This window comes from Phascolarctos cinereus, unplaced genomic scaffold (assembly GCF_003287225.1).
Source record: "Phascolarctos cinereus isolate Bilbo 61053 unplaced genomic scaffold, phaCin_HiC Scaffold_7;HRSCAF=346, whole genome shotgun sequence".
NCBI lineage: Eukaryota > Metazoa > Chordata > Mammalia > Diprotodontia > Phascolarctidae > Phascolarctos > Phascolarctos cinereus.
Window position 1 is genome coordinate 7708872 of NW_027556180.1, and position 23020 is coordinate 7731891.

The 23020-nt window shown below is 43.8% G+C and overlaps 1 protein-coding gene and 1 long non-coding RNA gene across 2 annotated transcripts in view; one reads left to right on the plus strand and one right to left on the minus strand.

Annotated features, from left to right (window-relative positions):
* TP63 (tumor protein p63) overlaps positions 1-23020 on the minus strand; it is a 242747-nt gene that overhangs the window by 7245 nt on the left and 212482 nt on the right. The window contains 5 exon segments of the mRNA XM_078147181.1: positions 828-921; positions 2375-2519; positions 4462-4619; positions 18840-18976; positions 21315-21397. Coding sequence (XP_078003307.1) covers positions 828-921; positions 2375-2519; positions 4462-4619; positions 18840-18976; positions 21315-21397 — 617 coding nt within the window.
* On the plus strand, positions 28-6303 carry LOC110210194 (uncharacterized). The gene is made up of 2 exons (XR_013483251.1): positions 28-154; positions 1475-6303. It is a non-coding gene; the product is annotated as an uncharacterized LOC110210194 (long non-coding RNA).

A 23020-nucleotide genomic window follows, 5' to 3' on the forward strand; every position in this document is an offset into this window, starting at 1 on the left:
TCTCTCTCTCTCTCTCTCTCTCTGTCTCTCTCCCTCCCCCTCTGTCTCTCTTCTCTGTCTCTGTCTCACTCTCTCTCTCCCCTACATCTTCTCCCTCACCCCACCGCAAGGCTGGAGGAGAAAATACACTCCCAATATTTGCTCCTGATAAAATGTAAGCTCCATTACAGCAGGTACTATTCCCTTTCCCCTTTGTATCCCCACATCCAAGGGCAGTGCCCAGCACACAGGAGATGCTTAAATAAAAATGCTTAATTGAATGACTAGAAAAGGGCTTTGAATTCCTTTGGGAATATAAGCTCCATGAGGTGGGGATCATCGTTCCTATTTCCCACAGGACCTAGTACAATAGTCTTGCACACAATAGGAACTTGATGGATGGTTATGAGTCAAGGAAGATTGGCTTCTCGGTCACTAACGCGTAAAGCATGCTGCTGTGAATTTTCCTACATCAAAGTGGAGTTGTGAGTTCTAGACTTGCAAAGATCTGGGTTCAAATCCTGCCTTTCCTACTAGCCAGGCAAGTCAGTTGATATCTCTGAACCTCAGTTTCCTCACCTGTAAAAGAGGTACAATAAAAACACCCACTTTGCAAAGTTGTCATGAGGCTCAATTGAGATAATATGTGGAGTGCTTTAGAAATCTGAAAGTGCTCTACCAGTGTGAGTTGTTGTAATTATTATTTATCATGAATAATATACTTGTGACTTGGTAGAAAAGCTCCATGAGAAAATGGTCGTGCTTTGAACCCCAAGACAGAGGTGATACATGTCAGAGGGCGAGTGGAACAGAAATAGAACTGAGAGGCAAGGCTAACAGTTACTTACATCCATGGAGTAATGCTCAATCTGATAGATGGTGGTCAGCCCCTGGGTCGTGAAATAGTCCAGACAGGATGAGCAGCCCAACCTTGCTAAAAAACTGCAATGGGGAGGGGGAGGAAGGAGGAAACAGAAAACGAGAGTTCACCCTGACTGCTCCAGCCAGAAAAAGGGAACCCCAAACTTCTACCCTCTAGTGACTGATCTGGGGGGAGAAGGGGCAGAAAAAGCCATAAGACAGAACTCAGCCAATGATTTCAGATGCAATTTCAGCCCAGGCCAAGGAGCACCAAGGTCATGTAGCATCTGACCCTTCTCAGAGACAGTCTTTCAGGAAACCTGCTCCCCTATAGAGGCGGGCTTGCCAGTAGGTAGCTGAACTAGACTAACATGTCCAGGGCTTTCATTTTGTTCTCTTCCCAATGGATGGAGAGGCAGCATCCAGTAGTGAAGAGAGAGTGAGCTTGTTGGAACTCAGAGTTAGGAAGACCTGGGTTCCAGACCCCTCTCTGACATATTCTGGCTGTGTGATCCTGAATAAGCTACCTAACATCTCAATGTTCTAGGCAACCTTCGTTGGTAAAGGGAGTTTCCTTTTCTGGTAATTCCCCATCTAAATGAAGTCTACTCTCTTCTCCTCTCCTACCATACAGCTCGTTCCCAGCTGGCTTAGAACTATAAGCAGTGAAGATGGATGGAAAAGAAAGGGAGCAAGACAGCAAGGGTGAACAAAGGCCCTTTCAGGAAGCCCATCCCCAGCTGCAAACTGACCCTATGGACGTGGGGAAGGGGCGGCGGAAGGTGGACGAGGACACAAGTATATGGGCATGGAGAAGCCATGTCTACATGTCCAATTCATCCATTCATTCATCACAAATACTGGTGGAATTATCAAAGGAAAAGGAACACAGAAATGTGGTAAGAGTCCATCAGGCGCTGGTCCCCTCCTACCTTTGCAGTCTCCCCATACCTCACTTCCCCTACGCACTCTGGGATCCATGACTGGCCCCCTGGCAGCTCCTCTAGCAAAATATTCTAGATCCCCATTAATACTCCTTTGTTGATTCCAGTTTATCCTGTCTACCCCTTGTTTGTACAGAGTGGTTTTCATGGTGTCTCTCTCACCGCATCATCGTGAGCTCCTGGAGAGCAGGGACTGTCTTTGCCTCCCTTTGTTTCCCCAGTGCTTACAAGAGCGCTGCCCAACACATGGAAAGAAAGCACTTGGGAAATGCACGTAGTAAGCACTCAAAATTGCTGACCAACCCAAATCCCATCCTTTAAAAGCAGGGCTGGGTGGGTTTTCTCTGAGTTATCTCTCCCAGGTGGCAGGAGACAGACTCAAGAAAGAAGATGCCACTGCTGCACCACACAGCCAACACAGTGACTAGAACACAGTAGGCACTTGATAAATGCTTCTTGATTGGTGAACTGGCACAACTGGCTCTCCATTAGATCCATGTCAGTGGATTTGCTCCCCAAGTTCTGGCAAGCCCCCCCAACCCCCCCTACTCCCAGGGCTGCACATTGGAAGGGGGAGTCTGAGTACTCACCTGACAATGCTGCAGTCAGTGGGGTATGGAGGTGGGGGGGTGCAGTGGGATGTGGAGGGCATGGAAAGGGTAGGAGGCAGGGCCTGTGTTGGGCTGAGTCCATTTATATCTCCAGTCATTGGCATGTGAGTACCCATCATTGGAACTATTCCAAAAGAAAAAGGCACAGAGAGATTCATGGGATCATGGTTCTAGACTGGTCCACTCTCCTCTCCCTCATTTGGCAGGTGAGGGAATTGAGGCCCACGGAAGGAAAGTAAGTTAAGGTGGGACCTCACAAGGGAGGAGAAGGGAATATGCATTTCTATAGCACCTACTGTGTGCCATATTATCTCATTATCTGAGATATTAACCTCATAAGCAATTAGCTACCCCACCCCTCTCACTGTAGAGAAAACTTAACCAGTATCACATTCATAATAAGCATAAGAGGCAGAATGTGGACCCAGAACCTTCAGGGTTCCCTCTCTCCATCCACCACCACACCCCACTTTCAGGCACCACTTGGTGATACACCCTTGTGAACCCAATGGTCATCTTTTGGTTAGGTCTTGTCTTAGGCAAGGGATTGCTAGAAGTTTCCTGCAAAACAACGTACTGTGTAATCAGGCAACAGGAAAGTGAAAGAGAATCTGCACTGTAGATTTTGAGCTGGATGGAACCTTAGAGATTATCTGGTATTCCCCCATTCTCATTTCAAAGGTGAGGCAACTGAGGTCCAAAGGATTGTGTCTGAGGCAGGATTTGAACCCAGGCCTTCCTGACTCTCAAGTTACTGCTCTCTCTCCTTTGCTCCATGATGCACAGAAAGCCCCAGTCTGGTGTTTCCTTTTGTTTCATTTTTCAGACTTTTGTTTTCTGTGTTTAGGAGATGATAAATTTGGAATTTGGAATCAGGAGACCCTGAGTTTGAATCCTCTCTCCACCTTTTTCTATCTGTGTGACCTAGGGCAAATCCCAGCCTCAGGACTTGTGTGTAAAATGGAAGGACTAGATCAGAACTCAGTTTCTTCCAGCCTGGAGTAGATAATCCTGTCTCCTCTTTCCCTGGGTTGTAGTATACAATGAGATCCTTATGTGCCAAGTGACAGATGCCAGTTAAAGGGATTATGATGGTGTGATCTGGGGTATCTACTTCCCTGTTCACTGTCTCTCCCTGGGGTGGACTGAGTGTTCTTAGGATAACTCTCCTGCCCACACAGAGCATCCTGGGTAAGTCATTGCAACTGGATGGATTCCCTTGACCTTCTCTTTGGGCAAGTTTCTTCCTGTCCATACACGAGGTAAGGACTGAAGGAGGCTGATATTATGATCATGTTGAGTGTTCAACATGGTGCCTTGGTTCCTAGCCCTCTCCCTACATTAAGCTGCGTCAAATATTATTTTTTTCTTCCTTCTGTTTCTTCCCACATGGTTAAATTCCTTTTGTTCTTCCATTTCTAACCCAAAGAGGCTGCCCTGAAGGTGAACCTTTGTCCTTTTGGATGAGGGCAAGGGGAAAGTCCATCCATCTAAAAATGATGGTACCTTGAGCCTTTTCTAGCTCAAGTGGGTATAAACCACCTAAACTGGGGGAATGATCACTTATATGCATAGCCTTAGGTTGGTTATCTCTGAGGGATTTAGGGCAAAACACAGAAAAGCAACAGACAGGTTGAGACTGAAGCTAGGGCCCTGGGGATATAGTGTTGCAAGTGGACTCAGGAAGACCTGAGTTTGAATCTTGCCTCTCACCCTTGCTAGCTGTATGAACCTGGGTTAGTCACTTATCCATTGTGAGCCTCAGTTTCCTCACATATCAAATGGGATTGGACCAGATGACATCTAAGGTCACTTCCATCCACCTCTAAATCTATGAACTGAGGACCCTATGGAGTTACAGTGGATGCCATCAATGCTGGTGGAAGGAGTGCCCACAGTGGCCCAGATGAATGTCCTTCAGGATGTGTGGCCTCCCACAGCATCTGGCTCTCTTGGTCCTTGATTCTACCCCCTTGCCCACACCAGCCCCACTCCCCAGTCATATCCCAGACCCTTCTGCAGACAGCACACAGTGTGCTCCAAATGATGCCCAAAGAAAGGCTTACTGTTGGCTCCCATGCCATCGGGGATGGCCGTAGGGGTGAGGGCATTGCGCTGCTGAGGGTTGATGAGCTGGCTGACAGAAGGCAGTTTGTTGATGCTGCTCATCTTGCTCAAAGGTGGCGAGCTGGTGCCGTATGAGGTTTGCGACTGCATAGAGGTCCTGGAATAGAAACACATGCCTGAAGCGAGGCATGAGATGAGAACCCCAGAGAGGGGTAGGAGAGAGGAGAAGTGGGCTGTCCAGGTCCTGAGCAGGTCAGCTGGCTGGTAGAATGTGGCTTTGGCCAGAGGACCATTCTGGGGTGGTGTGAGAGGGTATAAACCAGCTCCTTGGGCTCCAGCTAGAAGAAATATTCCTATTCAGAATTACACCTCTGAGAATTACACCTCTGACAAGGAAGTTGGGGGTTACTAGACAGAAACCAGGGAACCATCAAAATGCTTCCTCTCCCCCCCGGATGTTTCTCATAGATGCAGAACGTGTGTCTGTTGAGTGTTAATTTGCACCAAATCCTTCCCTTCTCTTGCTCTCTCCAGCCTTTCCCTCTTTTGCTGCCTATAGAATCACCCCAAACCCAACCTGTGAGGGAGGCAATGGGAAAGAGACACACTGATGGCTTAGGAGGGACATAAAGGCGAGAAGGTTGCCTCCAGGGCATTTCATCTGGAGCCTCCTGCGAAGGGTATTTCTCCCTCTGACTGGAATCCCAGATCCCAGGAGGGTGCCCTATCTCTGAAAACAAATGTAGAACTTGTAGAGTGAGAAAAACAGCAGCAGCTCCTATTTCGATGAAGCTATAAGGCTCAAAAAGCACACTGGATGGATCAATTCAGACACATAGTTGTAACTTCTGAAGTCCAATCCAATATTCTTTCAATCTCCCTCAATTCCCCCTAGAAGACCTTTCTTCCTAAAAATATTACAGTATTGGATGAAGATCTTAGCTTGAAGTTTAATCAGAGTTTAGACAGTCAAGGATCTATCTGTCTACTTTCTTCTTCCCCTTCCTAGCCCTCTGGCTTTGTTCCTCTGTTTGGATTAAACTGCAATATCAACCTCCATGGAAGAGTCACCTGAAAGACCATAATCTTTAGGAGCATTGGACTTGTAGGCAGGAAGACTTGGGCCCAAATCCTACTTTGGATACTTACGAACTATGTGAACACAGGCACATCACTAAACCTATTTGAGCTTCAGTTTTCTTATCTGTTAAATGGAAAGGAAAATACCAGTACCTATTCTACAGTGTTTGTGTTGAAAGTGCTTTGCAAAGGAATGGCAGAACAAGTCATGGTCTATGAATGCAATAGAATACTATTGTGCTATAAGAAATGATGAGCAGGTGGACTTCAGAAAAACCTGGAAAGACTTGCATGAACTGATGCTGAGTGAAGTGAACAGAACCAGGAGAACATTGTACACAGTAACAGCCACACTGTGCAATGACTAACTTTGATAGACTCATCTCTTATTAGCAATGCAAGGATCCAAGACAATTACAAAGGACTCATTATGGAAAATGTTATCCATATCCAGAAAAAGGACTACGGAGTGTGAATATAGATTAAAGCATATTATTTGCTCTCTCTTTTTTTTCTTTTTTTTTCTTCTTTTTCATAGTTTCTCACGTTAGTTCTAATTCTTCTCCACAACATGACTAATGTGAAAATATGTTTAGTATGACTGTACATATAGAACCTATATCAGATTGCATGTTATCTTGGGGTGAGAGAAGCGGAGAGAGGGGAAGAAAATTTGGAACTCAAAAGCTTGTGGAAGTGAATGTTGAAAACTAAAAATAAATAAATTTAAAAAATAAAATAAAATGCTTTGCAAGACTTGATATATATGTTGGTTCTTATTATTTACACATATACATGTATAAGTTATATTAGCAAATACATTAGCCAAGCCCCTAGGCTTGGGGCTCAAGGTCAGAGTGATTCCAATTTTACGAAATCAAGCTATGACTAACGAAAGTTTTAATAGCTTCCCACGTGCCCCATGTATTGTGAGCACTGATTCTTCTATAAGCATTGGTGATCAATAATGTGTGTTGGGTCACCATGAGAGAAGGGGTCTTATAGGTTCCCTAGTCCCCCTTCTCATTCTACATGCAGGTGAAGTGAAGAACCCACAGTTAGCTGTCTGGCAGGCAGGATTCAAACCCAGTGCCGCTTCCCTGGCACCAGTCAATGCTACAACATTGACTAGGTTGGCAGGCACTAGTGAGAGATGAGGAAGGTTGTCTGGATTTTGTGGTTCTTCAGCTGAGCTAGAAATTTCATCATAACTTTTAGAAGTATGGTTTCCACTGGGATTTGCCAAGGAGTCATATGGGTAGCAGGTGGTTTTCATCTTTGTTTTGTTTTCTTTTTAGTGGTCCCCTTGGGCAATCTGGTAAAACCTATGCACCCCTTCTGAGATTTCTTGTTGTTTAGTTGTTCAGTCATGTTGGACTCTACATGATGCCATGGACTTGTCCCTGGGGTTTTCTCGGCAAAGATACTGGAGCAGGTTTTTTTTTTCCTTTTTTTTTAGTGAGGCAATTGGCATGAAATGACTTGCCCAAGGTCACACACATAGTAAGTGTCAAGTATCTGAGACCAGATTTGAACTCAGGTCCTTGTGACTGCAAGGCTCTATCAACTGCCCCACCTAGCTGTCCCTGGAGTAGTTTATTCACAATTGAAGAAAATGCCAAATTTCAGTTGGAGATTAGTGAAAAATAATGATGTATCTTTCCCTCTCCCAAGTTCATAGACCTTGAAATATTTCCCCATATCCATGTATACATACATGTTTATGGCTGAAAGTGCTGCCAGGGTGCATTAAAAACAACTAGGCTTTATGGCTAGGAAGATGGCCTTGGAGCCAGGAAGATCTGGATTTGACTTATTCCTAGCTGTCAGTGAGCTGATGTTCTATATATTTTCTCTTTGTCATTTGTAGGTCATATTAGAAAAACTCACCATTAACAGAGTATAGGAATATCCTGCTAACATCACAACCCCCTGTTTGGTGACAGGGGGAATGGAGGACGTTAATACAACAGGAGTTAAAGGAAACTTAAGATACCAGTAGATCACAAATAAATTAACTCAGAATAGAGAAAATGAGACCCCAATTCCTGGAATATGGAATTGGGCCATGTGGTCACACCTCTGTTCTAACTTCCGTGGAACCAGACTCCTCAAGTAGTAAGCTCCTTCTCACTGCAGGGATTGGATGAATGTTGGTAGAGAGACTCCTGACTTGAAGAATGGGGTTCAATGATTCTTATTAACACCCATGTACCTGAGGGGTGCAGAGGGCAGGGGATAATGGCCATGCTTCAGCTAAGAAGTAACAAGTGATCGGAGTTGCCACAAACCTAAACTCCTGCATACCATAAAGGCCCACAGGGAATCCAGGAAGGAGAACATGTAGGTGACACAGTGAATGGGGATGACATAAAATGCTTAGAAGCTGTCAAATATTTTTTTTTAAATCAGCGGGATCTAGAAGAATGCAAGAAAATAAGAGATCTCTGCTTTCCTTCGGGAGAGGGAAGAGGGGGGAGCACAAATGGGGAAGGTGAAATGACGGTACTTAGCTAAGAGAACTGGGCATTTCAACCATTTTACCCCACGCGCTTTTTGCAAGTGAATATGTAGTTGCATGGGGAGCCCTTCCAGCAAAAGGAGCAAACCTTGGCTGGTATCAACATTCTGACAGAAGCAAGGAGTCAGGGAAAGAAGACAAAGGTTAAGAAGGCATAAAAGGAAGATGGGAAGGGGAGAATGGAGGGAAGGAGGAAGGAAGGCAAAGATAGGAAGGAATGAGGAGAGAAGAAAGGAGGAAGGATGGAGGGAAAGAAATGAAGGAATGAAAGAGGGAAGAAATGAAGGGAGGAGGGAGGGAAGAAAGGAAGAAGAGGATTAGAAGGGAAGAAAGAAAATGAAAAAAGGAGGAAGGGAATCAGATAGAGAAGGAGAGAAGGAAGGGAAAGAAGAAAAAAGGCAGAGTAAGGAAAGGAAGAAGGAAATGAGAGAGGTAAGGGAGGGAGAAAATAGGGAAGAGAAGGAAGAAAGAAGGAAATTGAAGGAATAGAGTAAAGAAGGGAAGAAGAGGAAAACAGGGAATAGAAGGAGAAAGAAAGAAAGTTAGAAAGGAGGGAATAGAAGGATAGAAGGAAGGAGTAGAATAATAGAATTATGGAGAGGAGGAAAAAGGGAGAAAAGGAAAATAACAAGAAGTGAGCTTTCTCTGTGTGTTTGCAGGTGAGATTTCATGGACTTTAGAGAGCCCTCATGTGAAACACACACATACACACACACACACACACACATACACACACACACACACACACACACACACACACACTGCACCTTCATGACCATTTTGTTTGACTGATGCTTGAAAGTCTACAACCAGCAAGTGGTCACTTTGCCATATGACCTCTTGATCCCTGCAAAAATTAGTTCCAATTGTCTCAGAAAAGTAACTTATAAAACCTTATGAACCATTGACACTTGAGTGTGGTTGAGTTTGTGAGATCCTTTTCTGAGAGTGATATTGATAAGTGGGAAGGTGGTAAGAACATGCCAGCACTCTGCATCTGAGGAGTACAAGGAAGGAAGAATCATTAAGGCTGGGGAGTTTCAGATGGGGGGGGAAGGTAGCAAAAAACAAAGAAAGAAAACAAAAACTGGAGTTCTATAAAAGACCCCAAAAGGCTTCAGTTTTTCATGGGGGGTAGTTTCCCTTTGCTTTGGCTCTGCTGTTCGCCTGATGTCTCTGCTGCACTCATGGAGAGTTCACCGTGGCTTCCATTCTAAAGGCTGAGTTTCCAAACATTTCCATTCATCTTTACCAAGACCATTTTGTCCTTCCCAGATTTTCAGAAGGTCATGTTTGAAACCTTGGCTAAGATTAAGGGTGAAAAAGACAAAACAGGGACCTACAGCAGAGGGATTTGGGAAGGATGATGAAGTGACTACAACAGGGATATGATAAAATGAGGAGCGTCTGGGCTCCCTAAGGGCCTGTGCTTTCCAGGGGCATCTTCTCCATACAAGGGCATCCTCTTTCTCCTTAGCAGCTAGGCCCAAAGCACCAGCCAACCTTGTGAAAAACCCCATCTAGAAAATGTAGATTGGTGCAATGATCCTATGGGAGCATATGTGAGCATAGTAGCTTTGGTATCAACCTTTGGCTAAATATTGATTACCATTTAACCCTTACAGTAACAAAGACTAGTTAGATCAATGAATGGAGAGTATCATTTACATGTCTACTTCAAAGGATGAGTCCTTGAAACTCTGATAGAAATAAAGATAGGCCACTGCTTAAAAATAGTCTAAGTCTGGACCTGAGATAAGGGGGGAAATTAAAAACAAGGAAAGAAAAAGTAAAATTATATAAGAAAGTGAAAATTACACATTTTTTAAAGAATATTCAAGGAAACCAAGGTTTTCTCACTTGTTCTTAGGTGCTAAGGACCTTAGTCAAGGATAGGTTCCTTACTTAAAATCATCCAAACATAAGGAAAGCATAAGAGAGCACCCAGTGGTCTTGATGAATCTATGTCACCTGGCCCAGATGAACTTCATCACTGGGGACTGGAAGAATTGGTGGGTGTGATGGCTGAGTCACTGCCAGTCACCTCTATTGAGGGGGAATAACTAAAAGGTGTATCACAGGGAGAAGTGAAGAGTGTCTACTACAGGTCATTAGACAGTTTCTACTAGAGGCCAGAGATTCTAACTTTAATTTCTGGTAGCCTTTTAGGATACAAAATTGACAGGATGGTTCAGGTTTGAGAGGGAGCTAGAGAAGATGATGGATAGAAAGCAGGACTTTGAGTTAGAAAGCCCTGAGTCCAAATCCTTAGGCTTCCTTTTCATATCCCAAGCTTTGCCCTTGGGGGAATCATTGGCCTCTCTTGACTCAATTTCCTCATCTCCAAAATGAGGGGCTTAGGCCAAATGGCCTCTGAGGTCCATGCCCAGCTCTCGACCCTTGACTCTTAACAGTCTGATGCTTTAAGTACTAATATGATTCTCAGGGCATGAGAAAGTCAACACAAACCTTTAAGGAAGAGAGACAGCAAAGAAAACCTCAAGATAAACCAAGATGCAAAAGTTTATTGAAAATGAACAATCACACATCTGTTGGCTACAGCCTCACAGGACACTCTGCATTTGACACAAAGTGACTAGCTGAGGACTGAAACAGGGACTTTGTTTGAAGACCCCAGGTATTACTCATTCAAAACGAGTTTAAAATTTATGAGAAATGTTGAGATTCTTTAAACCATTGCTCAGTTAAAGTTCAAAAACAAAACAAAATAAAATGGGTCTTTCTACCCCTTCCAGAATAGGAAGGATTTGATTCCTATGGAGTGCTTATTTTTCAATTTGTCAGCACATGAAGGTTCTTGGGAAAATATCATCAAAAAATATCCAGAATGGGTCTGGCTTTGTGGGAGGACCAGGAGGCTCTAGTCCCAATTCAAATGACACTTCTCTGTTACAGGATAGGGCCTTTAGACCCTCCATCAGAGAAACTGCTTGGAGCGGTCATCAGGCGCGTGAGCAGCTAAACAGGGGTATTGTGGTTATAGGAACCAACCCACCCACCTTCTCAACAAAACCTCAGGCTTCGCTTGCCCATTTTGGGCTGTTTCAAAAAAAAAAAAACCAAAACACCATTTAAGGAAAGTCTTTCAAAACTCAGATGGAAGAAGACTGAACACTATAGAAGACACAGCGCAGGAGCCCAGGCCCTCTCGACTACCTCCTGGGAGCCCCAGGCCAGGTAACAAGGGAGGGCATCAAGAGCCATCTGTTCTCAGGAGGAGCATTAGGACACAGTCCTAAACAATTTTCAGTCATCACTGCCTCTCTGTACTCTAAACATCTTAGTCAGCTACTACTACCATCATATTCCATGACCAGCATTGGACAGGCCAGACTGAGCCACTGGCTGGATATTTAGACATAGAACAATGAGAACATCTGAAAAATGTGGCTTTTTTTTCTCTTTTAACAAGTCTTTTTAAAGATTGAGACCAGCTCAAAAGCACCCAAGTATACTTCAAAAACAAGACAGAAGGTAACAGGAAAGGATTCCACCAAACATTGTACATTGTGGTGCCTGGCCAACCAACACCAGCTCTCCAGCTCAGAGGTTGGTCAGTCAGTCAGTCAGTGAACATTGTGTACTGGGTGCTGGGATCCACAGGAAGTGTCTTTTAGGATAGAATTTTGAGTCCCTTCAGGAGCTCATTTTCACTACTGGCTCCGGGTCTCAGAACCAAACTGTTATCCACCCCTGCATTCCAGGGCTGAATGAACAACAAAGACACACACCACACCAGCCCCACACTCCAAAAGGCAGAAGTGGTGCATTTTAAGGGTAGACTGATGGGTTTGGGGGGTTGGAATGTTTAAAGAAGACGTCGGATTGTTTCGGAGCATCTCTGCAGGGCTCCATGAGTTCATTTCTGAAGCAGGCAGAAAGGAAACTGCAGAGAAGGAAGCAGAGAAAAGAAAAGATGAAGGCTTAGGACAGTGAAAACCGAATTCAAATGAAAACAGAAAGCCATGCACTTCCTACCTTCATGACCATGGTATGGGAAGGTTAGATGAAGAAATCTCCCCAAGCCCTCCCCTTCACGGGACTCTGAGAATGTGTTGGCAAGTGTATGGAGAGGAAAAAAAAAAAGGAGCGAGATTTAATAACACATAAAATGTCATCATCCCCAATTATTCCACCTTCTATATTAAAGGTAATTGAGAAAGCCTGGACAAGAGCCGGGCACCAAAGCCTATGAAGAAATCAGGATCTTATCTGTCTGTGGGCTATGTCATCATACCATTCTTAATTCTCATTAATAAGCCATTCTCTGTTTCCAGAAAAAGGTGGAGAAATCTTCCTCAGAAAGAGCTTAATCCATTTATCACTCTGTTGGCTGACCCTCCTTTGGATCATCCCAATGCAAGCAACTTCTGCCTACTGAAGGCGAAAGTCTAATGTCCCAAGTGTGTCAAAGCACCGTATACCAGTGTTTGCCAAGAAAGACCAAAAGGCTTTTCCAGTCTCAGCTGGTCAACTTTCGTCTTTCAGAAAGACTCCGAGCAAGGCTTGTGATCACTCCAGCTGAGCTCAGAGGAAGACTGGCTGCTGAGAACTTAATTCATTCCAACCAAGATTTCTTAAGCATGCACTCTGAGCAAGATACTCGAAAGGGACTGCAACAGTGGTTCCCAGAAGGGAGCTTACTGCACTGTCCCAAGAAAATGGAGGGGATTTCCTGACTGTTGAGAGATTCAAATACAAGCCTCTTCTATGTTTTTGTTAAATTGAATAAAACTTGTCCTAGATCAAACAAACAAACAAAAAAACCCAATGCTATGCATTGCTTGGAGGGCCAAGATGGAATCTAGTACCACTTTCATAAGCTATGTCTACTATTATTGGATCAGGACAAGAAACAGAGAAAATGCAGTGGGCTTTCTCTGCAGAGGAGCAGTGAGTAGGATTCAGCACTCATTAACGGCACACTTTAGAGGGGTTCCTCTTTGGACATTTCAGAGTTTGATTTTTGCCTGTTTCCTGGAGTGCAGGTTGTCATCTTTTTTTTTAAAGGCCAAAATTCTATCCATTAAAGCTATTCAGTTAAATTCCTGCTCGATGGAAGCTCCATATATCCAAAGAATTTGATAGAAGATCCCTAAGATGATGTCAACTACTCTCTTATACTAATGGATTACAGGTTTTATCAAGGTGGGTATGCCCTCTAAATCGCAACTCAGCCATTCAGGCCTCTTAGTGCTGCCTAAGTCTTGTCCCATGTTCTCCTGCAAATGTTGTATAAGGATGAAACACATACAACTACCAAGCCATTGGTCATGAAGATATTGGAGGGGACAAAGAAACAGACAAAGAAACACACACAGAAAAAGAAATACAATGCAAAAGAAAATGAGTGATCAAGCTGAGAGAAAACGGGTCAAAAACTAAGTGCTGAGATTCCAGTGCAAACATTTCACCATCACCTAGAAGAGAATATTTTCCTTTGACTCTCCCTTCTTTAATACAATGACTAATTTCCCTTCACTTAAAAGGGGGGCACAGAAATGATTTCCTCCCAGAACAAAAGCATTATCATTTCTCCTAAGGAAATTGCAGGCTATTACAGTCATTTTCCAAACTGATTTATTCTTTTCAAATGACTGTCAAAAAATTAGATTTCCATATTCCTTGCTCTAGTCATTTATGACACCTTTGGGGGTTTTACATGAAAATGTAACAGCTGGGAAAAAATCACACTCTCCCCCAGAAGAGCTTCCAAAGTATATTTTCTAGAGACTGGTGTTAGGCATTAGACACACACATATGTAAGACCATGACACACAGCACACACTCATGCTGGTAGATTCCAAAGGTCACACACTGAAAACAGCTAGCTTCTGATCTTCAGTTAAAAGCCCATGCTTACAGCCCCAGGAGTGTAGGTTAGTTTGTCCACACCAAGCAGACCAGGTGATTCCATGTAAAGTCATCTTTTTCGGCTACTGAGCACAGGGCCACACATACAGCAAAACCTTGAGTGTATGCAGTCTAAAGACATCATCCCTTTCTGTTCACTGGAAAGCAATGTTTTTCTATGAGATGTGGGCTCATGGAAACTTCCTTTCCAGGAATATTGTTCCAACAGCCCGTGGGTCAGACCTGAAGCCTGTCAGCTGCTCCTGGTACTCAGGAAGGAGGACACAGCAGAGAGGCCTTCCCTTCAGCCCAGCTCTTTTGTTCTTTCCTCTCAGCTGAGAATGCCATCTTCCTCTTACTGCTCTGAATTATACATGCCCCCATTTGCAGAGCATTAAACGTCTGCAATTTCCTTTATATACATGACCTCCTGTGAGCCCAGTGTATCATCATCACCATTTGACAGATGCCAGAACTGAGCTCAGACTTGTCCAGGGTCACACAGCTTGGAAGCGACTGAGGTTGTCCTTTGGGTCTCTGGGTCCCTGCACTGGGCCTCATTGTGTCTCCTAAAAGCTCTCCTATTTGTCCTCTTTATATACCTCCCACTAATTGATATGACAGATCCTATTTTTCCAGTACTTGAAGACTTTGAAGTTCTTCTCTCTACTTGGAAAGGAGCATGTAGGGGTTAAGGAGAGGGAAGTGGGGAAAGGAGAGAAGGAACAAACTTAGTGGGAAAGCTTCATGGGATCAGTGACAAAATGCTGTCCCCAACCCCCAGAAGGCCTGCCCAGGTTTTTAAACGTGTGGATATGTTCCCCCAACAATGCCCACACCTTGCCCACAGACCATTGTCCTGAGGCTTGATTCACTGATATTTTGTTTTGGACAATGTGGCTACCACTCCAACCCAACCACCCCAGGCAGAAAGCCACCTCTGTTCCAGCCTGGAGAGGTCTGGGTGTATCTGGCGCTGAAATGTAACTCTGAAAATCCCTCCTTGGTCTTTTTTAAGCCTGAAAGTGTTGCCCTTGTGCTCCCTGAGCCCACAATCTAACTGCCAAAGGACTGCCAGGGAGCCAAGAGAGAGTGTGGAGCTCAGACAGAAGCACCACAAGTGTGGTCACACACTCAGGGCTCCTAAGCCTGGCTCTCTCCCAGAGGGGGGCCTCTCTCTCACCTGGCAGGGACCGCACATAGTAATTAGTCAGGGCAGCTCTGTCAGCAGCCCAAGGTTGGAGTAGGTCTCCTAAAGGCACTGTTCTGCACATCTCATCATGTCTATAATGATAGATTCAGTTGTGTTGGCTAACCCCTGCCCCCAAGATGCAGTTGAGTGAATTTGAACAAGATGCTTGCTCCCTGGGCCTCAGTTCCCTCATCTGTAAAAAGAGGCGATTAGAATAAATGATCACTCTGGTTCCTTCTGTCCTCAAAGGTTGTGGCATTCTGTATATTTGGAGTGAGAGAGGGGGAAGAAAAACATAAGCTGGGGAGGAAAGAAGGAAGGGGGAGAAAGAGGAAGGAGAGAGAGAGAGGAGGGGAGAGAAAAGTGGGAAAGAAAGGGGAAAGAGGAAGAGAAAACAGAAGGAGAAAAGAGATAGAAAGAGGAAGAGAGGGAGAGAGCAAGGAGTAGGAGGGAGAGGGGAGAGAGAGAAGATGGGAGGGAAAAAATGAGATGCAGCATGGTACAGCACAAAGAATTCCTAATTTAGAGTCAAGACACACTTCATTTTAATGTCTGCTCCCATGATGACTAGCTGTGGGTGTGGGCAGGCACTCATCCTCGCTGAACCTAAGCTTCCTCATGCAGAAAATGGAAACAATACCTTTTACAAGACACTTTGCTTTGTAAACTTTATTTAACAAGAGAGCTGTTACCATGGTCTGCTGGGTTCATACACTTTCTCAAGCCCAGTGATCATTATTCAGGGTATTAGGGAAGTCCCCAGGTCCAGTGGATTAATCCAAAGCCTGGGAGGCTAGAAACTCAACTTGGAAGGAATCATGATGCTCTTTCAACCACGGTGACCAAACTGAATTCTATCTACCCAACCCCCTAAGCTCAATTTTGCCAACAATTGTCTGTCTTGCTTCTAATAGAATTAAGTGAATCACATTTGAACAACTTATTAATGGACACCCATTTCTTCACAATGGCCACCTCAAACCTTGGTAAAACAGACATAAAAATAGTCAATTATTGGAAAATATCACCCCAAATGAGTTTGAATTTATCACCAAGGAAGACAAATGAATATTCATTCCACTCTTCTCCATGGGCCACTAAGCTAGCTCAATTTCCAGGGAGTATAAAAATAATTAGTAAACTCATTAATGCTGCTTCTGTTTACATTTATATTATCACAGATAGTCTTCAAGTGTCTCAGGCAAGATACTTTATTATTCTTTGACTTGAGGTAAACAAAACTCAGTTTGAATTTCACAAGCATATCTGAATTATTCACCTTTCACTTGCTACATTTCACTGAAGGGACTGGCCCCAACCGAGGCTCCCAAAGTTTGAATACTTTGATATCATCAGAGCACAAGGTCTTAATCTGGCAAGTAAGTATCCCTTCCAGCACGTGGATAAATGGAGCCCCAGTGCCTGAATTGGCTTTCCAGGCTCTGGGAATTAGCTGTGCATCTGTCTCTTCTTAGCCTTAGGCTAGGAACCATCTTGCAAGAGCCTCAAAGTCAAGAGCAAGCCAGTGATGGGAAGCCTTGGTATACTTTAACATGGTGGCTGAATATGGCCATTTTGGAAGGCTAAGTTGCATAAGTCCATGTGATAGATTGATTGGAAGCTATATTTAGTCTACAGAGAAAGGCAGTAGACTTGGACTTTATTTGTGGGATAAGGGTCTATTCATTAACTATGACTTTGAGCAAATTTTTCCTTAATCCAAAGCCTCAGTTTCTACATTCATGAAATAATGAAGGAGATTGCCCCAACGGTTTCCAAAGTCCTTCTCAGTTGTAGCTTTTTGGTCATTAAGAAGCCTTCCCAGACAAGAAGCTTCAATTGGCTTCTGGAAACGGGTATCTGTTCCTTTTTCTGCCTTCTGGGGCCAAGTAGAAAGATTCTAATCACTACTGCACACAACAGTCCTTCTGATACTTGGGGAAAGCTATTAGGGCCCCCTGAGTTTTCTTGCATACCCATTTTCTTCACTCCATCCTCCTGAGAAGGTGCTGCAGACCCTTCATGGTCCTGACTATCCTCCTCTCAACACCCTAGACCACTCACTCCTCTGGATGATTCTCTGTGACTATAATCATAGAGAAAGAGGCCAGCTAGCATTTGAAGAGAGAGTTTTCTCCTCTGAAGGTTTCCTATGTTAGTGAAATCACAGGCCTAATTCTTAGCCCATTGCAATTCATTTACGACTAACAACCAAAAAAGCTCTTAGATTTTGTACAAGTCCCTTCCAAGTCTCTAGGCCCATCTACCTCCATCTTTTAAAGAGGAGTGGAAGGTTTTTGGCCAGGCTACCAGGCAGTAGGAAGTACACACTGCCCTCTTTACATCGCTTTTCCAGCTCCCCCCAGACCCAGGTTGCCCAGACCACACTGAGGGTAGGCAGGCAGAACGGTGACATGGTAGGCCATACTGCTTAGCTGAGCTGGGAGTCACCAAGTACAGGCCTACTGGAAGACCATTAGCCCAATAACCTGCCCTTCCCCTGCCCTCCTGACTTCTCCAGACCTTTTCACTGTGTGCAGCTATGCTCTTCAGACCCATGGACCCTTGCATCTGCCCAGAAGCTGACTGCTTAAAGCATCCTGGCCCTTTCAGAGCAATCCTACATGGGTTGCCTCCTCTAATGATAGTGTGAGCTCATTTCAAAGCCATGAATCTCATTTTTTCTCTTTGTAACCCCAACATTTAGTAGAGTGCTTGTCATACAGTAAGTGCTTAATAAATGTTGTTTTTCCCTCTCCCCACCCCCCATTCAGTCAGTAAGAACTCCAGGCTGGTATTAGCTCTAGCACAATTTGGCTGTGCCACCTTGGACAAGAGATTACTTCCCTTTCAGCCTCAATGTCTTCCTGTGGAATAGAAGACTACTAGGCCAGGTGATCTTTGAGACTCCATCAAGCCCCCACACTCTACCATTTTGATTTCTGGCTGATCTGTCCTATAGAGAGGTAAAATCAGGAAGGAAACCACAACAAAAGAGAGCTTTGCTCTGGAAAGACCACACCTCCTACTGCAGGATGATGGCTCTGGCCTTCAGCTCTTGTTAGGGTGTCAAGGGGGAGAAAATTTCCCATCTGTGAAATTCTGAAACAATTTTTCTGTTTCCTAGCCTGCTGATCTACCACAGAAATACATGCCGGCAGAATTCCATGCCTTTTTCACCAATTGTTTGCAGGGCTTTGCTAGAGGCTTATGTTGGACTGTCATTCCGTTGCTCCTTTTTTAGTGAACATGCAGCCCTATCTACAGAGGACAAGGCTGAACAAAGCCCCACCCTCCACTCTCCCTAACTCTGTTGTGTGGCGCGACACCTGGGAGCTTCACACGAACTTTTCTCCACTAACATTCGGAACTGCCAAACCAAACACTCATGGCAGGATGTGGGACATGGGTGGGAAGTCTTGTTAGGAAGAGTGTGTCCACACCTCACCCCCAATTCCAACCTCATTCTTGCCGTGCCCTTCCTAACACAATAAGCAGGAGGGGTGTGATGCCAAGCGATCAATTGAATTGTATCTGGGCAGTGTGCCACCACTGAGACCAGGACCCAACTCAACCAGAGGTGAAGGAATACCCTTTCTCTCTGTCACACTGCCCCCAACACTGTCTAGGGCTACAGGCTGGAGAGGCCTCATCCCTGCCTTCAGGCTGTGCTCTTAGCTACAGCAAAGTGAGGGAGTGGCTGCACTCACTGTTTTTGGAGGAGGTGCTGATGCTGCTGCTGCTGCTGCTGCCTGTAGGTCTCAATGGTGTGCTGGGGTAGGTACTGCATGAGCTCCAGGGACTCCTTGATCTTCAGCAACATTTCATAAGTCTCACGGCCCCTAACCTGTGTACAAGGACAGGAGGAAGAAGATGATTAGAGAGGGAGTTGTAGTTCTGAGAGGCAGCCTTGTGTGGGAGACAGAGTGCTGGGCCTGGAGGCAGGAAGCTGTGGGTTTGAATCTCACCTCTGACACTAGCATGCCATGGGACTATAAGCATGTCTCTTAACTCTCTGAACCTCAGTTTCCTCATCTGTGAAATGTGGCTAATAACATCCATAATATCTATCTCAGAGGATTGATGTGAGGCTCAAAATTGTTGATATATGACAGCTGTTAAGTGTTAGACATTTACCTATCACTGAAAATATCCAGACTACCAGTTCTTAGCCAGGGGAGAAATATATTTTTGAGACATTTTAAGGGGAAAAAAAGGCAACAACAGAAATCAAAAAATCCAGAATTTTAGCAAATGTTTACTTTCAAAGGAAAAAGGGATAAACTCCTAAATTGTCTTGGAGTTTCATCAGTCTCCACATATTTAACGTTTCATGAAAAACCAGAATCCTTTTATTGTCACCAAATTTTATTTCTCTAAGTGTTACCATATCTAATTATATATCTATTAAATCTATCTATCCATCTATCTATCTATCTATCTATCTATCTATCTATCTATCTATCTATCTATCTATCTATCTATCTATCTATCTAATCTCTCTAGCTAGCCGTCTGTATTGGATTAACCTTATTAAAATCAACTGTAAATCTCCCCCAGCTGGTTCATCCACTTTGTCAAATCATTCCTCCCAGTATGTCTTCCCCATATATTCAGCACATTTCAAAGGCTGCTCAGTGATGGTCTGCAAACTCTATTAACCTATACAAAACATCAACAGGACTATAAAGCTTTTAGGGAAAACCCAATCCACGGAATGCCTTCCAAAAACTTAATCTGATGGGATCTACCTTAGCTTAAGCTTTCATTAAATCAAATTTTTATTTTTTGGAATAAGTTTGTTTTGGGTTTTTTTTGATGAGCTAGACTGACCCCAACAGCTGCATTCACCTTAAATATTTCAATGCACTCAATGGCCTGTACCAATATTTGCAATTTATCATGCTGGTTACCATGAGTGCTGGACCCATTGATAATTTTGGTGTGGGGCCTTTGTAAAGTTCAGACTTGGATGAATTTGTCAATATGATTGTTGTAAAATTTAGAACTAAGGGAGAGCTCAGCCCAAGGGTGTCACACCCAGACCTGTCTGGCTGCTTTGGTCTCTACCTCACTGCAGCTCCCACTAAAATCCTACTGTTGACCTCTCCCTGGGTCTCCAGTGTTCTAGAATGGCATTCATGTAGCATGGCAGTGCTGCATGGGAGTTCAAATAACTGGGCACACATTGTCTTAAATGACCTGGCAGGGTGAACATGGCACGCAAAACTGTACAATGGACTTCTTCCTCAAGGGTGGAATCCCAAGGGTTTTCCATAGATAGTGCCACTTTTAGTCCCAGTCTAAATTTTACATTCAAAAAACATGTCCTGGATAAACCTTAACATTTCTAGCTTTCCATTATTCCTAAATGGATTATTTATTTTGTGGATTCTTTTTAGCTACGTTTTAATCCTAGTCTGTTTTTGCCTTGTTACCTGACCCATTTCTAGGCCACATCCTACCACTGACATGTTGGATTTCAGATCCATTTTTATTATGATTCTAAACGAAGCATGGGAAGGGTAATAAATCTAGGAAATGGGAGGAAATAAAGAATGGATACAAACCACATGACTCATTCCCAGACAAAGCCCATCGGTGTCTAGGGAAGTGTTAACTTCAGATTATTTGCATCTTCTTTTTCTCCTTACATCCCACTGGCCCAAAAGATCAATCATTTTAACCAAAGTCTTTGATGCCATCAATGAATCTATGAACAAATATTTCTTGAGCACCTGCTAGGTGCCAGACACTCTGCTAAGTGCTGGGGATATAAAGAGGCAAAAGTCAGTCCCTGCCTTCAAGGAGCTTACAATTTAATGAGGTCAAATGGCTCAGCCTCATAAGCAGATACATTTTTCTCTATGCAAATGACACCAAAGGAAGTGTATCATCATTAGCTTTAATGCTTTAATACCCTAAAGACCATGACACCTGCCTATTGAACTTAGAATTGAACCTTCAGTTGGTCTCGTCTCCCTCTTTAAGAACGGGAGTTCTTTGGAAGCAGGGGCTGTCTTGCTTTTTGTATCTTTGATCTTCAGCACAGTGCTTCACAAATAGATATCGCTTAACAAATGTTGTTTTTTTTTTTTCTGTCATCCAGTAAATCACAAGTGGGTAAGGAATTCATTTCAGAGCCCATGCCCAGGGAAAACGAGTATACCAGCCGTTGCACTCACCGGTAAGTACAAGAGCTCATCATCAGGGGAGCGCCGTTTCTTGATTGACGTCATCTGGATGCCATGAGTGTTCTGTCGGAAAGCTGTGGGCAAAGGACAAGGGGATCTTAGCACATCTCTCAGGCAGCAATGCTTCCCCCAGACAGATGGGCACCAGCAGCACATGTTAGTGCAGCCCTGGCTATCCCCTCTTGCCAACCGTTTTATTGGTTGGGGGGGGGAGATCAGTACAAAGTTGGCACAATGAAATAAGCCTGGGACACTAAGGCATGACCTGTGGTTTAAATACCATTCTTGCTGTCATGAGGATAAAAGGAGGTAGCTTCTAGAAAAGCACCTTGCACAACTTGAAGTTCTGTGTCAGGGTCGATTTTTATTATGATAAAATCTTATGAAATAAGAAAGAGGAAAATATTTTCCCCTACAGCTAAATTCATAGAATCCTCTTCACTTTATGGTAGCAGAAAATATTTCATATGTGATTTTGTCCCTTCTCTGCACTTTTGAAGTGCGTGACAGAGGTGGACATCAGCTCTCCCCCCACCTCCCTGCTGCATAAATGTACATTTTATGGAGATACTGGCACACAAGAGGTAAATACAATGTGTCGTTGTGGGTCACCAATGAGAGGCAAGTAAAGCTGGAGGAACACTCAGAGATTATCCAGTTCAACCTTCTTATTTTACATTGGAAGAAACTCAAACCCATAGAGGTAACAGATTTTCCCAGGATAATGGGAACATCCTGCTGACTTTCCAAGTCATCTCATCCAAGTTTCCTGCTTTAGAAATGAGAGAACAGACTGAGAGAGGGGAAAATGACTTAGGACACTAGATTATGCAGGTGGATTCGAATCCACAACCTCAGTTCCAATCATAGGGCTCTTCTCACTCTACCCCACTGCTTGTTACATGAGGATTCACACAAATCCTATCTTGTTCAGTCTCTGTACTATCTGGGGATCAGTAGATAAGACACCAGACTGAGACCTAGAAGTAAAGCTAGGGGCCTGGCTCAAGACAGAAATGGCAAAGACTCATAATCCACATTTAATTACATTTACATTGCAATTACAATTGCATAATCCATAGTTAATCACATATATACAGTTATTTCTTTGGGGGAACCCTAGGGGAATATCTACCACGGAACCCCAGTGTGTGTATGTATGTGTATGTACACACATATGCATATTCATGTATTTATACATGTATGTATGTGTGGGTGTATATTAGCAGCTTAAAGATGAAAATGGAGAGTTCTTGCTGTTGCTATATGAGATAATGGAGTCTGATGGCCATTTCTGGTCCTTATTGTTAATCAATTAAAGAGATTCTTTATCTTTTTAACTGAAGGAAATGTATCAACAAGGCATCGATTTCAATTTGTGGCGTACTGGTAAAAAGTTGGTGAGAAGTCACAGTCCAGGGCAATTTGGTTGAGACTCAAATAAGACATCTTCCAGGACACTGAACATCAACCTGAGATTGTGTCTTGCTTCATATCAATACTCGGGAGTTCAGGGAGCTCAGGGAATCTCTGTCTTCACATCTATCTGAGCTTTGCATAATTTTGACACAGAGGAAAGTATTCTAGGCTCCTCCCAGACTACTCTGTGGTCATGTGAAAAATGAAATAATACAAACAGTGGGATCTTATATTTGTTTTACCTCTGAGTCTTGAGACGGTGAAAGATGTGGGCTACA